Source organism: Alexandromys fortis, unplaced genomic scaffold (genome assembly GCF_014885135.2).
Source record: "Alexandromys fortis isolate MF-2015 unplaced genomic scaffold, M_Fortis_MF-2015_v1.1 scaffold_37, whole genome shotgun sequence".
NCBI lineage: Eukaryota > Metazoa > Chordata > Mammalia > Rodentia > Cricetidae > Alexandromys > Alexandromys fortis.
Genome location: NW_026067914.1, coordinates 3133010 through 3150239, shown reverse-complemented (window position 1 = coordinate 3150239; position 17230 = coordinate 3133010). Strand labels below are relative to the sequence as shown.

At 43.5% G+C, this 17230-nt stretch overlaps 1 protein-coding gene across 3 annotated transcripts in view; it reads left to right on the top strand.

The window, feature by feature from the left end:
- The window catches only part of Egflam (EGF like, fibronectin type III and laminin G domains), a 162847-nt gene that overhangs the window by 81257 nt on the left and 64360 nt on the right, over positions 1–17230 (top strand). For all 3 annotated transcript variants that reach the window (XM_050139063.1, XM_050139062.1, XM_050139064.1), the window contains exon 6: positions 12500–12666. In XM_050139063.1, the coding sequence (XP_049995020.1) occupies positions 12500–12666 (167 nt within the window). The remainder of the gene's footprint in view (positions 1–12499; positions 12667–17230) is intronic.

The window sequence follows — 17230 nt, the reverse complement described above, 5'->3', positions numbered from 1 at the left end:
TCCTTTTCCATTTTCCTAGCTCATCACAGTAGCCAGAGTAGAGAGAATTTATGAACTAATCAAGCCCCAGTCATATTGTAAGCTCTGAAAGAACCATAGGTGTGGGGGGGGTGGGCTGACATGGAGTGTGTGGGCTGAATGTTCAAGAGGTGGTTATCCTCAAAGGGAAACAACTCTTGGGAAGTACAAATGGATGATAGGAAAACCTGGAAGGAAAAAAGAGGAAGGAAATAAAATACAAGAGGAAATGAGTAGGGAATGAAGGGAATGCGAAAGAAACAAGGGAAAAGGGAATGAAGGTGGAGAAGAAAGAAGGGAGGAAGAAAGGGAGGAGGAGGGACACTGTGCAAAGATCAGACCCAGACTCCTCCCTGAAGGTAGCACATAATGCTTCTCTCAGCATACCTGGTAGGCAAAGGCTGGTGTGTGCCTAGACTAGAGATGATTCTAATCCTGGTTCTAATGCGAGTTAAATGAGCAATACTTGAGGTTCTCAGACGCCAGTTTTCTCATTTCAAAAGCCTGGGGGGTCTTTAACGCGTGATTTAGTCCCACAAATAAATTAGACAACACCAACAGAACAAAATGTAGTACTTTAAATTTTGAGAAAGGCAATTTTTTTTTTATCATCGGCTTGCAGATCATCTGCTCAACCCCCTGCAGGAGGGTGGATCTCGTTGACTGCTAGTTTTGTGCTCAAATATACATTTTCTTCAGCTCAGTCTATGTCTGATATGTTGATTTAAAAAAAAATGAAATAACAGTGTCCTAGCCTTGCATGCACACTGGAAGTGGAAAATGAAAGTATGTGTCTTCAGAGCCAGAAGCCTCAGGAGCAAATGCTACTCCCTCAACTCTCCAGTGTGCATATGGCCCTAGACATGCCCCTTCCATTCAACACCTCTCATAGCTTTCAGTGCCCGCAAAGCACAGTTTGAGACAAGTATCTGGGCACATGAAATTGGCTCTGAAGCCAGAATGAGAGCAGAGACTGTGATACAGGGAGAGGAGAACTATAAGAGTGTGTCACTGAAGGTAACGGCACCTTTCTTGGAACCCTGACTCTTCCACAATATTGCGTGTTCTATAAGTGCTGGAGTAGATTTGAACACTGGTAGCCATTGGGTTAAGTCACTAGCTGTAACCTCAACCAAGCTGGGTCACCCTGTGAGTCTGACTTTCTTTAGCCAGAAGATACAGATGTTCAGAGAAGGAAAAGACAAAAGATATCTCTCAGCACTTAGAAGAGGGCCCCACCAAGGACTTTTTATGTTTTTACCCTGAGCCACTTAGAAATGATCGCAATACCAGCCATCTGTGTTTAAGGAGATAATGTAAAAACCCTTAGAGAAATGTGGCTAAAGGAATCTTGTGTCGCTAGTGTCAGATGCCACTATGGCAGCCAACATACTCCCTCACCAGCTGCAGATATAAAAGCCAGAAAGGCCCGACTTGGATCTGCATATACTCATCCTACCCATGGCCTGGCCCCTCAGGCTACTTTGAAAGGTCTTTGCTGCTGTTGTTTTCTAACCACACAGTGCTGAGAAGGAGCCTGCGAGATGGCTCGGCTGGCAAAGGAGCTTGGTGCCGACCCTGAGTCCAAAACCCTCATGAGGGAAGGGACAGACTGACTCTAGAATGTTATCCTCTGACTTCCACATGTGCATGCTCATGTGCACACATACAAGCCTTCGTGTGTGCACGCTACACACATACACACATAAGCTCACTCTAAAAATGTAAAAATAAACACATTAAGGCTATCAATGCAGTATGCATGGTGGAGCTTCGAGTCATCTCAGTATTTGTGATTCACTTGAAGGCTCTGACTGCAGCTTCATCCCAGACCCCAGATGGAGTGAACCCTGAGATTTAACAGTCTTCTTAAATAGGTGACCCAGCAGTTTTCTTCCCGGAACTTTACTCATGACAAGAATTCACAGCAATAACCAGATGAATGACTGTAATATTTAAGAGGAATGAGGCCTGTGTTGGTTTTTCTGGTCCTCAAATGTTAGCATTGAAAACATTTGAGATTTCTTTTATTCTCTGTTGCTTTGTTGCTCTTGTCAGCTGAGAAAGTCCCTCTGTTTCTGAACTACAGCACTAATGCTAATGCCACCAATTTAGAGAGAGTGGAAAAGACTAAAACACCACCGCCACCACCCCAAAAGTATTTAGGAAGTTAAGGTGCTCTAGTATCAGATGCCTCGAGAAAAGAACCAAATGAGCAAAAAGAAGCCTGGCTGGTTTGGAAGTTAGGTGAGGCTCAAGTTAACAAATGATGCAGGGATTCCTTTTATTACTTTACTTTTAAATCTCAAAATCTCAGAAGCACCTTGCAGACTAGCACAAGGTCCTAGAAATTCTGCTAGCCATTAAGGCCTCAGACTTAGACGGAAGGGCTAAATATTTTTGCAGAATTAAGACCCTGGGTTCTACAGGTCCATCCCTTCAGACTTCAGTTCTTCCTTCTGTGCTGGTTCCTAGTAAAATCCTGATCGGGGTGGTGGGAGCTGATATAAACTGAATTGGCTAGTCTGTGGAGTCACTGGCAGTGGAACCAGGATTTGTCCCTAGTGCTTGAACTGGCATCTAGGAGCACATTCTCTTTGGAGTGATACCTTGCTCAGCCTAGATATAGGGGGGAGGATCTTGAGCTCATCTTGAAGTGAAGTGTCAGACTTATTGACTCCCCATGAGAAAGAAGCCTTACCCTTTCTGAGGAGTGGATGGGAAGTGAGGGGAAGGTGGGAGAAGCAGGGAGAGGGAGTATGGGGATAGCCATGTAAAATGAGAAAAGATTGTATTAAAAAAATTCTTAATAAAAAGGAAAAATAAATTAAATTCTGATGTAGCAGCTTTGGGAGACATTTGTTAGCTGCAAATGCAAAAGCCTGCTCTCCTATGGCCCACCTAGGACAAACCGCCAGTCAGGTGTATCACTGCCCTATTCCATCGGCCTGTCATTTGATTAGTTGAGACCAATATGTAAACAAAGAGCAACTGAGAGAACTGAAGGTCAAGCAGATTTTTTTTTTATGTGATGACTTAATGGTTTGGACTTCACATCACAGTTCATTTTCGTGGGGAGCAAAATTTGCATAAAACTCCCTGTAAGATTGACGGTGGAAGCTCCATGGAGTATGTGGGGCTTTCTCTCACTCCTGGTTTGTTGGTCACGGATGATCTATGGGATTGTGTGTCCTCCCTTAGAGCCAATTGCTTATCTTGCAGTCTGCAGGTCCCCAAAACGGCCCCTTAGATAGAATTCAAGGGTCTCTGTTCTTGGCTGGAAGATAACTATGTTCTTCCTTTTGACTTATGGAACTCATCACTGTCTTCATAAATCAGTGATGATTCAAACCACAGAGGCAAAAACAGTTCCTGGGACTTCCGTCAGCATCAGATTGGGCTTTTCTTATCCCATTACAATTGTTGCACATAGCCGGGCGATGGTGGCGCACGCCTTTAATCCCAGCACTCAGGAGGCAGAGGCAGGCGGATCTCTGTGAGTTCGAGACCAGCCTGGTCTACAGAGCTAGTTCCAGGACAGGCTCCAAACCCACAGAGAAAAAACAATTGTTACACAGATCTCAAAATAGCATCTGTGTTTATCATTACACTGAATACACTGAAATTATTACAGTGACTGATGTTCATTGCTGGGTTCTCTTATTTAACATTTTAATAATATAGTACATATGAAAATATTATGCTTATTACTTAGATTATTGCTGTTAACCTATTGGTTGCAGTCTTATGTTTAAAATTTTGCACATGAAACCATTCTAAGAAGGGGTACATGGGCTTTGTCAGACAGTCACAGTGGCATTAGAAGGTTAAAGACTGCAATTATAGGCCAGGGGTTGGCAGGCCTTTTCTTGAGGGGTCAGATAGCATTTTTGCTTCACCAGCAGTATGAGGTCTGTCCCCGCTACTCTGCTATTCCACTGTCCTAAGAAAGCACCTGTGGGCTTTAGGACCTCAGTGATGTGTTCCCATAAAGGTTGACAGCTAGGTTTCCTTGAGCGTTGTTAGGGTATCCTGTTATTCCTAATATTTAATTTCCTCAAACACCCCTATTAAAAGAGTCAAGTGAACGTCTATTCACACAAGCCCACGTTATTAACATATGTGTACAGATCATGGGCAAGGTGATTTAGAGGTGAATAAGCTGTGACTGAAGATTTTGGACAGTGTCATGAGGGATATAGATGAGCATAGTCCAGAGTGGTGAGTGACACACCAGGGGGAGGGACACCGGCTTCGGGGAATGTGCGCTTGGCAGCCGAACTTATTTTTAATCTTGAAAGTTTTAATCGACGCATCAAAGTTGCACATATTAGTGGGCGACCCAGTTTTGAAGATGTCTGGACTGGCTTCTTACAGTAGCTAGGAAAGAGACATCAGAGATAACTGCGGAAGAGGAGGAGGGAGCAGTCTGAAAGGCTTAGGCTAGAGGAAGCCACTTAAGCAATGGCTTAGAGGCAAGAAGAAAATGTTCTCGGAATTGCTTAGAAAGCCTGGAGCTATGCGTGGTGAGAGAAGAGTAAGCCAGGGTCAGACCAAGAAAGGCATTAAGAAAGAGTTTGCTTTCTATCCTGAAGGGAAAAGGGAACCACAGAAAGTTTTAAGAGGGAGAGCGATTTCAGTATTTGCATTTTGAAAGACTATGCAGACTTCTCAAGGAACCTAGAGATCAACAGGACAAATTCCCAATGACCCATGAGCTTGCAGTCTAGAAGGGAAGACAGAAAAGTTAAAGAAACTGTATCTGAAGGTGGTAATCAGTGTAGTAGCCAGCAGAGTTGGGGTCCAGGCACCGGGAGATTTCGGACACCCACAACACTGGCACGTGAGCTGAGGCTCACGAAGAATAAAATGGGGGAGCTGGAGATCATCTTAAGTCATCAGTGAATCCAATGTCCTTCAGCAAATGTTAAATAGGGGACTCATCGGAGCTTTGAAATAGGCCAGTTGTATCTGGTGGTACTGTAGGCTTGGTCCACTCTACCTCCTCTGCCCTCCCCACCATTGTGTGTGTGTTACTATGTCCCCTGGAGTGTGGCTTTCTGCTCCAACAAAGTCTACTCTCTAAAACAGTTCCCTGGTGTGAAGTAACCACTTTGAGCCGAGTTTCCTAGTGAATGTGTGTAAGATGTTTAAGTCTCACTTTCACCTCAGCTTCAAGGGCACCGGTTCTCAAATTGTGAAAGATGATGGATTTGAAGGTACTTGAACTAATTGGGGAGATCCTGACCAACCATTTTTCAAAAGGAGGTTGCGATATAATAAAAAAAAAAGGAAATATGAGAGAAAGTCACACAGGGCATAAACAGGGGTTGTGAAACTTGTTTCAGTTGTGTATGTGTGTCTAAGAGAGAGAGAAGCGATGTTTATAGGGTCACCGTACCCAGTGCATTTTTCTGTGGGTCATAGAGAAAGCATTGCTCTGAATCATTGAATAGATTGAGGTCAGAGGCAGTAAAGTCAGTCCAGCCTGCCTACCCTGTTCTGGAAGTCACTTATTACTTAAGCTTCCGTGACTGATGGCCACCTGCCTTTGCCCCTACAGCCGTTACTGCCGGGGTCATTCCTCCCAAGGCATGCAGCTTTATTCCTAACCATTCCTCTTTGACACCAAAAGGCTTTCCTTCTAATGAGCTGCCATTGGCGTCTCTGTAAGAAGCCATTAGACACCCGATCCCCAAGTGGAAAACCCAGAAGTGTTCACCTCATCATGGCAGGATACAGTCCCTTGTCTCCTAGGCTCACTACATCCTGTGCATTTAAGCCCAGCAGCGCTCACCCTTTGAACTCTGGCTCTGGTGGTCAAGGGCCTGCAGAGGGAACAACATAGAAAACCACTTCCTGCTTGGAGCTGTGGGCCTTTCAGATAGCACATGACCCTCAGAGTTCATAGGGAGCATGTGACCACTCCGAAAGTCCAGATTAGTGTCTTTTCTGTGGTAGGTTTTTACTCTATGGTTCCCTCATAAGTCTACTGAGTTGACTTGCTAAAAAAAAAAAAAAAAAAAAAAAAAAAAAAAAAAAAAACTAACATGAGTTAATTTTTGTTAGTGTCCTGTTAAATTCCATTTGACTTGGCCTTGCCCTTGCACTTACGCTGAGATACTTTCGAATTCTGTCACACATTTAATGGAGAGTGTCTTAGGGTTACTATTGTTATGATGAAACACCGTGACCAAAGCAACTTGGGGAGGAAAGGGTTTATTTTGCTCACAGTGCCATATAACAGTCAAAGGAAGTCAGGACAGGAACTCAAGTAGGGCAGGAACCTGGAGGCAGGAGCTGACGCAGAGGCCATGGAGGGGTGCTTCGCAATAGTTTGCTCCTCATGGCTTGCTCAGCCTGCTTTCTTATAGAACCCAGGACCACTCAGCCTAGAAATGGCACTGCTCACGATGAACCGGGCCCTCCTCTGTCAATCGCTACATTTTAGAAATTTTAGAAAATTTCCTAAAGGCTTGCCTACAGCCTGATCTTCTGGGGGCGTGTTCTCAATTGGGGCTCCCTCCTCAGTTGAGTCCCTGATGATGTCACTTGTGTCAAGTTGACATAAAACTAGCCAGTACAGAGAGTTCATGTCCCAGACAAATATCTGTATTTCTTAACATTCTTTGGATTGTTTTAAATAAGACTCTTCTTCTTTTGAATTCAAGCTACTAAGATCTTTATTAATGCTTTTTTAACTTGGTCATGTAAAGCTATTTTTTTTCTTTATTCCCTTGAGAATTCCACCCACCACCATTGACTTTTTCTTCCTCTTAACCACTTATACTGTTGTTAGGAACCCATCACCCACGTCCTCTTTTGCTGATTTACCCATTTGAACTTCTCTGAGATGCGAGAATATTCCAGGCAGGCTAATAATTTAGAAACTCATTAAAACAATAATCATTAAATACTTTGATATATTTATTTAGGGGCAGACCATCTAAAAATAAATTATCTTTTCTTTCTCATTTTCTCACAAGATCTTCAGTAACGTGTTTCAAGGTGTTTGCAGCCCAGTTTTATGTTGTGCTGGTATGATTCCATCCTGCAAAGGTCCTGGAAGAATTGCGTGTGTGTGTTTCTGCTGGGGGGGGTTCACACACTCTTGTGCATGTATATGTGTGTGGGTGCTTGGGCTAACACACAAGCACCCACATATCTTGGGCATATGTTGGTTTATTTGCCCACACTCATCCTATTAGTTATTTCTCGTTGCTGTGAAAAAAAAAATGCCAGACAGAAACCCCTAAAGGAAGGGAGTTTATTGTGCCTCACAGTTTGAGGGTATCGTCACTGCGGGGTGGCATGGTGGTGACAGTTGTTCTAGCTGTGGTGGCAGGAGCTTGAGGCAGGCAGTCACATGGTATCCACAGTTAACAAACACAGGGAGATGGAAGTCGTTGTTCTATTTACTTCCTTTTTCTTCCAGCTGGGGCCCCAGCCTAGGGAACGGTGCCATCCCCATGCAGAGAGGCTCTTTTCACCTTGGCTGGACCTCTCTAAAAACACGCTCATAGACAACCTTTCTTAGGCAATTCAAAATTCTGCCAGGTCCATCACAGGAATTAGCTATGGTGTTCACTCATTTACTTTCTTAGAAGTCTTCTCTGAGTAGCATTGAGATTGCTGGTGAGGCGTTGATTTTGAAAAGTCAGTTAAAATTAGAGTTCATATTTTAAAGTGATACTAATACCGTAAACATTCTATTTAAAGATGAATTCTGTAAATGGACATGAATTAACCACATGGTTAAGGTAAGGCTATGAGAGGTCCTTTGAATGTTGTCCCACTGACTGGGCTGCCACCTTGAAATTCTTATGTATTCCAAAGATCTCATCTGTACTAATAGTTTCTTCAAGAGAACCAGAAATTTAAAGTCATTTGAAGTGTTGAGAGCAGAATCCTTGGAGAATTTTACAATTTCCCAAATCTTCATTCTTCTTGTTTCAAAAATGATTATTTAAGGTTCAGCTTTATCAAAACAATATAACTAAAACTCATTTTTATACTTGCTGTTTCTCTACTTTCTGTAGTATTAGCAATTATAATAAACACAAAAGTCCCAAATGAAGCCAGATGTGGTGGTGGGTGCCTATAGCTCTTGCCCTCTGGAGGCTGAGGCAGGAAGATGAACATTCAAGGGGAGTCTGGGCCCCAGAGTGGGGCCTTTTCTCAAACACGCATGGAGAAATCACAAGTAATTTCTGGGATAAACTCAATTGGCTTTTGACAAGTCAGGGGCTCGGTTGGTAGGAACAGGTGCAGGGAAGTGGTTAGACAGAAGTCGAGACAGAAAAGCTAGACTGTGCATGGAAAAAGATACCATAGGCTTGCTTACCTAGCCATAATTAATGTTTTCCTGTTGTATAGATTAAACAGACATGCGTATCGGGGATGTATTTATTCTTTGGCTATCCACTTACCCACATGTACTTGGTGCCTAACAGGTTACATGGCACATATGATGCTATTTGAATCTCTCTTCCACCCAAGGATTCTCCACTGCCCTTAATTTGTTCAAATCCAAACACTTTTGTAATTTAATTTAAGTTCATCGCTGTCCCCATGGACTTCCCTCAAGAGTTCAGCTATTGTTGAACAATTTAGATGCAGTTCTTGGGGCCTGGGGAGATGGCACAGCCATTGAGAGAGCTTGCTGTTTAGTTCCCAGCTGTTTAGTTCCTTAGTAAACTTGCTGTTCAGTTAGGTGGCTCATGATCACCTGTAACTCCAACTCCAGGAGATCTGATGCCCTCGGCTAGCTTCCCTGACACTTACTTGTAGGTGGAACACACACACACACACACACACACAAATAAAACTTCAAGTTCAATTCTTAAAATACTCCCTTTTTTGCCAACTTCCCCCAGATTCTTTGAGGTTCTGTTCCTGCACTGACTCCCATAGGTGCTATTCCCCCAGTGACATTATTATCTCCCCGAGGTAGGCTGTCTTTTTACTTCCCTAGGAGCCTCCCAGAATATAACTCCTGTTATGGACCCTGCCAAGGCAGCCACCTGCAGAATTTCATGGCATCAAGAAAATGATCGTTCACCAAACTTTTGACTGGCAATGGGCAAGGGGGTCAAAATATTACTAGGAAAGAAATAAGAGGAAATAAGGTTCTGCATCTTCAGATTAATTATCCTCTTTCCATGTTTACAAAGGGAGAACAGTAGATCTGCCTATAAGCTCCGAGAATCATAATTATCTCTGAGAATAGCATTGAAGCGAAGGGACTTTACTTAGAAAAGTAAAATAAGGCCTCAAAGAAAAATCTTGCTTATACTTTCTGGAAGCTCTCAAACACTTAACAGGCTAGATCATAGTGTTGCTAGTGGTAAGCAATTCTTCCCACTAAAGTGAACCACTGAGTGAGTATGCCCTGATTACTTTAATTGACTCCTTGAATTTTGAGTAGTCATTGCTGACTCTTGTGTGCCCTACCCATACGCCTTTGCCCAATTCCCTCCAAATGCAAGCCATGGATCTCATAGCCTAACCCCTGTAGACCTTGCACGTGCCATGTCTTGGGAAGTGCAGCAGGTGTGAACCCTGTAGGTACGAGGGATGGCTGGTCCTCTGTACCCACAGCACATCCTCAGTCACCTTCTCTTACCTTGGCCTTTTCATCCTTAGGGAAAGTGTCAGCAGAGTGTTGCTATGGTGACTTGACTGCCAACATTGTAGTTAGGATAAAATTCCCCCTAGTGGAAGAAGATAAAGCTATTGTTGGGGATGGTTTAAGACAATGCCCCTGCCAGGCTATCTCTCTCCACCTCACCTTTGTACTTTGTACCTCATGAGACTCTGGAAGCAGTGAGATGGAAAACCCGGTACAAAACCAGAGGCAAAGTGTTAAAGGTTTTGAACTGTTATTCAATCACCATGAGCTATATATTATGAAATTAAATGTTAATGATTTCAATCATTTTGTTGGAAATAAGTTTTTGTGTGCATGAAATCAAGAGCGAATATAAAATCTTCCCTCCCTCCCCCACCCCCACTTTTGCATGAAGATGAAGATGGCTAAAGATATTTGCAGGTAGCCCTGGGTAAACAACTGCACACCCAGAGAAGAGATTAGAGTTCTTTCCTCTGGAAACAGCACAGGGGGAGCTTAGCAAATAATGGGAGAGTTTTATCGAAAGCCCACATCTCTCCTGACTTCACTTTTTGGTATCTCCAGTGGCTTTCCTCTGTGAGGTGATTCTGTGCTAACGCGAATTTGTAAATGAGTTTCTTTCACTCATTCAGCTTTTCTCTTTGATGATAAAATCGTTTTAGAGAAAAATTCCACCTTTAGGAGAAGACAGAGAAGAACTGAACCCTGCTTCCTCCTGTAGGTGCCCTGTGATTTTTTTTCTTTGTCTCCAGACCAGACAGACACTGTTGGATGGTGCAATGCTTAACCACTTGGTGTGGTAAACCTGAGGAATGTCCGTTTCTTGAACCTTTAGTAAATCTCTCTAGTGAAAACCTAGGCAAGCACATTTAAGAAATGGAGACCATCCAGACTTCTTTTATTTCTTTTTCTGATAAGTTCTACACAAAAGGCAAGTACCAACGTGTTTTGTTTTCCTACTCTTTATAGACCTGAGGGTAAGGAGTGTTGAGCACCAGAGAGGGCCAGAGAGTTACCTGAAGGTCTAATAATTGCTCTTTGTCCACCATCACCACAGTTCTTAACCCAGCATCAAGTGTTTAAATTTAACCTCATCTCTTCAACCCAAGGTGTCCTCAACAGTTCTCAGCTGTGACTTTGTTAAAGTTCCTGCCCTTTCAAAGATTTAGTTTCTCTTTTATATAAAAACAAGCAAAAGGTTGAGATGTTTGCTATTAGTGCCTACTACAGAAGCTGGTTGGAGACTATAAATGGGTTAAGGCAACAGGGCAATGTTTGTTACTTTGAAACACTTGGTAATTGACAATTAGCATCCACCAAGACCCTCCAGTTAGGCCCCCAGCTGTGCACTGCTTTTTTTTTTCTTCCCCCAACTTTCACTTTGCCTTTCTCACTACCTACAATGTTTTTCCTTCTTCCCCATTAGCTAAAACATTCAGATAGAGCTACACTGTCCAAAAGAGACGTAGAGCAGCCCTATATGACGTTTGTGTTTTAATTGTGGCATTATGAAGGTAAAAAGAGACAAAATAAATTTTAAAAGTGTTCAGGATGTATTAATTTATGTGTATGAGTGCTTTGCCTGCATGCATGTATGTGGATCACTCATGTGCCTGACATCCCCTGGGACTGGAATTACATACAGGTGGTTTTGAACTACGGCATGAATCTGGGAATTGAACCCAAGCCCTCTGCAAGAATAAGTGTTCCTAACCACCAAACCAGCTCTCCGATCTACAGAAAACAAATTTTAGTAAAAGCATTTTAATTCTCTATATCCAAAATATTATGTCAACATGAATTCAATATGAAGATAAAATAAATGTTATATATTACAAAGGAGATAATTTTCATTTCTTCTTTAAAAGCCTGTGTGCATTTTGTACTTACAATACCTCTTCATTCTTGCTGGCTATGTCTCAAGGGCTCACTGGTCACGCGGGTTAGCAGTACATGGGAACTGGGGATGTGCAGTAAACAGCAACTATGAGTTCTTAATTCCAGAAGTAAATAAGTCCTGCCGATAATGGATGACATATATTTATAGCATGATGCCAGAGAGGATGCTAAGAATGTATATTTCATGTCATCTTCATGGCAGTACCCTTATCTGGGTCCCTGTATTTTTTCATTTTACAAACAGGAAAACTGAGACATAAATACATTACGGACCAGCTAGTAAATAGCAGAGCTCCTATGTGAACTTGGCTCTATCCATCTCCAGAGATTATACTGGCTTTGTGCATGCTGCCTCCTTGATTGAAAGACTAAATGACGACCAGCCTTCTCCACAAGGCCCTCAAAAGGACATGTGAAAATCCAGCACATTGACACAGACATACTTTATAAAGACTATGAATGTCTGTGAACAGAGTCATCATGGGCGTTCCCATGGTGATTCACACCGTCAGTCACCCTATAAAACCTGTATTTGTTTACTCGTGAACAGATTGCCAAGAGATAGAATCTCTGCTCTCCTGACCACTGGGGATGAGACTGCCAAGTGGGAGGATTGTTTAGGGAACATCTGGAAAAATGAAGTTCTTGCCGATGAACTCTCCCATGTGGGGTCTTTTCATCCTAGTCAAGGTCAAACAGGCAGAAGTAGACGGTCTCTAAGCAGCGCTTATAGCTGGCCCTAAAGATGATCTACTTGCTTTTATTGGCAGACACTTACAGTTGGTGACGTCATGGTTTGAAAGCAGGACCACTTTCAGATAGGAAATGTTAACTCACTTTTATGAGCACTGCTCGCAGAGTGAAAACGGTGTTAGCTACCGGTAGCCGGCAAGCCTCTTTTCCCTATGGTATTTCTGAACTGTTGCTTTTTTTTATTTTTAATCATTAAAGGCCAGATTTTGACAAGAGCTGGACCACCATCCAAGAGCAGCTGCAGATGGACTCCATGGTTATCAAAGGCCTTAATCCAGACACCAACTACCGGTTTGCTGTGAGAGCCATGAATGCCAATGGCTTCAGCCCACGCAGCCGTCCCAGCAAGATTATCCGAACCCTGGGTGAGTTCTGTGTCTGTCCTGAAGACCATGAACAACCATGCCACCGTGGTTGCCTCTCAAAGCCTCACTTGCCTAGGGTTTCTTAGTGCCCAACAGATGAATAGCCTGGGACAGGGCTCTCCTCGGGTTTCCTCCTGCAGCTTTTCCCCAGACCTTTGAAGGTTCCACTCACCACAGGGACGACGACTATTTCTGTTCCTAGGCAGCCAGGGAAGGTTTATTTTTGCATCGTCCTTGGGGAGTTTGTAGTTGGTTTTCGTTCACAATCACAGGGCAGTGGTATAGCAAATGAGATGTGCGGTCTCTCCCTGTCTCTCATCTTTTGAGAAAGTGAGCTCATCTTGGAATCCAAGGAGGGGGAAGTAAGATTCCCCCGACTCTAGATTGTTCAGGGTCAGTGGTTAAGGATTTTCAGCAGAGTGTGGTGGACCCCTCTAATCTCATGACTTGGGAGGCTGAAGCGGGAGGATTAGTCTTAATTCAAAGCCAGCCCAGGCTACTTACTAAGAGTCTGTCTTAAAAACAAACAAACAAACAAACAACACAAACAAAACAAGAGGACCTTCAGGTCACATCAGTCCTTCTAAGTTGTGGTCAACAAGTCTCAGAAAAGATGTTCTCATGCTACCACGTGACTTGGGGGACTAAGCTGACTGTTTATTTAAGTTCTCATGGTACCTCTGGGGATCCGGAGGAAGCTTAGGGCAAAGGGGAGCAAATAAACTGAGGATTTTCTTCATGTCTCTGGTTTGGGGGTTCAGCAAGCTGTCACGTGATGTCAAAAGTCATACTTGGCATTAGAAGGGTTCAAGGAAGCTAGCCAAGTGCAGCCCAGGCCAGCTTCAAAGTCTTCATGCTTTGGAACTGGAGTCACATGTACATAAACCTAGAACCCTGGGTAGTGAGGTCTCAGAAGGGAGGCCCTAGCACATTTTCCTTTGAAAGCTCTGTGTCTTTGCAACTGAGCCTGTGAATTCTTCCAGAAGAGCCCTGCAGCTGCTGCAGGCCCTGTTTATCCAAGAGAGGGGCTCTGAAAGGGAAGCCTACCCTGGGTAGCTAGTTTCCCACTGACTCTCACAAAGCCCTACTTTCGTTGTTAGGATCTGAACAAGCACCCCTCCCCCCCCCCTGCCAGTCTCCTCATAATATGCCCACATAGTTGCCTTCCAAGGCTAGATCCACTAGGGCCCACAAGTCCTGGGGATTCCCGCTCTTCTAAACATCCTATAACCTTTGATGGTGAAGTTACCTTCTTCAAGTTGAATTTTTGGGGTGTGCAGAGAGGTCTCACCTCTAAAACAACTCCCTTTTTTCCTATTTCCCCACCACACAACAATGACAATGGGACAGCCATTGCTTCCCCCTTCTTCAGAATGGAGAAGCTGCCCAAGCAGACTCTTAAAATGAAGCCCCTCCTTTCACAAACCACGCCAGCAATTCTGCTTCACGGGCAGGCTGCCTACTATTCTTGCTAAATAAGTTGTCTTCTGCCATCTTGAATTAGCCAAAAAGAGGGAATAATGGGAGCTAAGGGCTCACTGTACTTCCTGTTAGGCTGTCTTTGTGTATGCACTGTGTGTGTGTGTATGTGTGTGTGTGTGTATGTGTATGTGTGTGTGTGTATGTGTGTGTGTGTATGTGTGTGTGTGTGTGTGTGTGTGCTCACTTCTCCTTCACAGCCTTTCATCTGTCTACAGCGTCCTCTACCTCAGGGTGAAGAGGGGTGCCGAACTTGGCACAGGCTGACCTTGGCCTTGACCTTGGATGTGGGAGTGTGCCTTAGATTAAGGAACAAATGGGTGGGTGGGGAGAGCATCAAGATTTTCTTTTTTTAAGATGACTTACTGATGTGGTCTTTGAGGTTCTGATCATTCTTTTCCCTCCATTTCTTGATCCTATTTTTCATGGAAAAGGTGGGAAATGCAAACAAACAAAGAAACAAGGTGAGGGATGCAAAAGTTCCTTACAAATATGAAACATTTCATTCAATTTTTGTCTTCCAGAGAAAGTGAAACCTTGTAATTTCATAGTAATTGTGTGCACAGAAGGATGGCAAACCCAAGCAAGATAAACAAACAAACAAATGATAAAACTAAAACTCCCATGAGCTCTCCTTATGAGAGCTTCTATTGTTGTTTGGGATATTTGTTTTGGTTTGGTTTGAAGACCTGATTTCAAATAGTTTAGGCTAATCTCCAATTCCCTATATAGTGAAGGATGACCTTGAGATTCTGATGCCCTTCCTGAGTGCTAGAATTGCAGACATGTACCACTTACCCAGTTTGGGCCATGGTGGGTATTAAACCCAGGGCTTCATTCGTGCAAAGCAAGCACTGGAGCAACTGAGGTATATTCTCAGCCCATTATATTAGCAAATATTCTCAAATACTTAGAGATCTCCTGCTCCCATGTATGTATGATTGCTCAAATGAGGAGAACGGGAATAGACTTTATTAGAGCAGCCATTGCATGGAGGCATATGAGAATGGCTATAATGTTTCCGAAGTAAGGCTTTGGTTGTTTTCTTCCTGGCTACACTACTGTCCAAAAAACCCCTTTAATCTCCCACATTCTTTTTCTTAATTTAGTATCAGTTTTAAACTTTACTGCTTCCAAAACGCATTTTTCTTTTCCATACAAAAGTTAGCAAACATGCCAACTAGCATTACCTGAGTCTCAGGGAAATTTGAAGGGTTAGGGCTGACACTGGAAAGCCTGCTGCACGCCAGGCCTTATGCTAACCAGTCAACTTGTGTGAAATTCACTTATTCCTCCCAGAGACCCAGGGTGGGAGGGACAGCGCCCACTGCTTATAGATGGAGAAAAACAGCATCTCAGAAAGAGTAAACGCTTTCTCGAGTCTGGTACTTATGGAGGCAGGAATGAAGCTGGGCTTGCTGACTGCGTAGCTACTACCCTGAGTACGATTCAGATTGATGGAATCTTTCTGCTAGCATGAAGTAGCACAGGAGAGGTTAAGCAAGGTCGGTGATTCAGTTGGCAGGTGTTGGGCGATGGTCTGTGTAGAATCTAAGTTCTAGGAGGTGCAGCGTCACGGAATCCAGCTTTCAACACGTGTGCTTCTTTCCTTTTTCCTTTCTTTATAAACCAGTTCTATAAAGAAATATTCCTTTATTGCAAGTCTTCTTTATGTCCCTTGTAGTCATATTTACAGTCTGTGTTCCAGTCCTGATCCCCGATAGCCGTGACCATTACCTTGAGAATGTTGTAGAAGTACAGTTGTACCGTATAGACTTGGGATGTCTTAGCTGCACTTGATCCAGCAGATAATGATGGGGGGGAGGGGGATCAGGGCCCAGCCTCTGCTGGGCCAAAGTGAAGAGAGCATGCTTTGGGCAGAGCCTTGATAGGTGTGTGCCTCATCTGCTTCAGCCACTCAAAAACAAGATGGAATGGGAGAAAAAATAATAATTAAGACTCTAAGTATCTGGTCCTCTTCTGAGAAACAGGGTTCTTTTGATCATTCTGAATGATCGAACTATCCTGAATTTACCTCAGCCCTCTCATGGGAGGCTTCTCACCATTCTGTTCCCATGTTGTGTCCATGAGAAAATAGAAAATTGAAAAATAAATGAATAAATACATTTTTAAAAGACTAAAATTCTTATCCCCATCCTGCTGTATTTTTTTTTAATTCCAGGCGAGAGACACCAAACAGCATTATAATCTGCCTTTGATCTCATAAATGACTAGTTGATAGGCCAAGCTGGGGACCTTGTAGGATGTGCACCCTGCCCATCTGTTGGTCACTTACCAACTGAGCTCCATTCTTAGCTCAGTCAGGAAGCACCGGGCAGTCAATAGAGGACACAAATAACAGTCAGGGCAGAAGTAAAGTGTGTGGATTCATTCTTTTCTTTACAGACCAAAATTTAAGCAAAACTAATACATGTATAATCAATCCTGAGGTTATGTAACTTCCCCTGAGGGATGGACTATGGCCTTCCCACCCCAAATCATTTAATTCCTAATGTTCCATCCTTGTAATTATAGTCAAAGGAGGAATCAATATATTCTTTACTGAAGTGGATCTGGGGTCCTCAGGGCAGTCCCCATAAGATGTATTCTTTTTGTTCCTGCCAATAGTCATTGTGTTCCTGCTGCCTCAGGCCTTTGGCACATCTGTACGGAGCTCAGATCTTTCTGTAACTGTGGCGGCCCTCTCCTTTCTGCTTTTAGGTCGTTGCTCACTTCCTTAGGCTTTGTTATCCTCAGGCCCCTGCTTCATATCCTCCCCAGCAATGTCACTGTCTGGAACTACTGTGTCATTTCATTATGGATATCTCCCATGACAGTAAGATCCTTGCTGGGGTTGATAGCCTTGGTCAGTACTTGTTGAAATAGGGTGCGTCCCCAGCACCCCGGCCGCCTGCTAGCTCATGCCCGAAATAACAACACACAAATTGTATTCTTTTAAACACCGCTTGCCTATTAGATCTAGCCCCTTCTCGGCTAACTCTCGCACCTGGACTAGCCCATTTCTAATAATGTGTGTAAGCACCCCAAGGTGTGCTTACCGGGAAGATTCTAGCCTACGTCCATC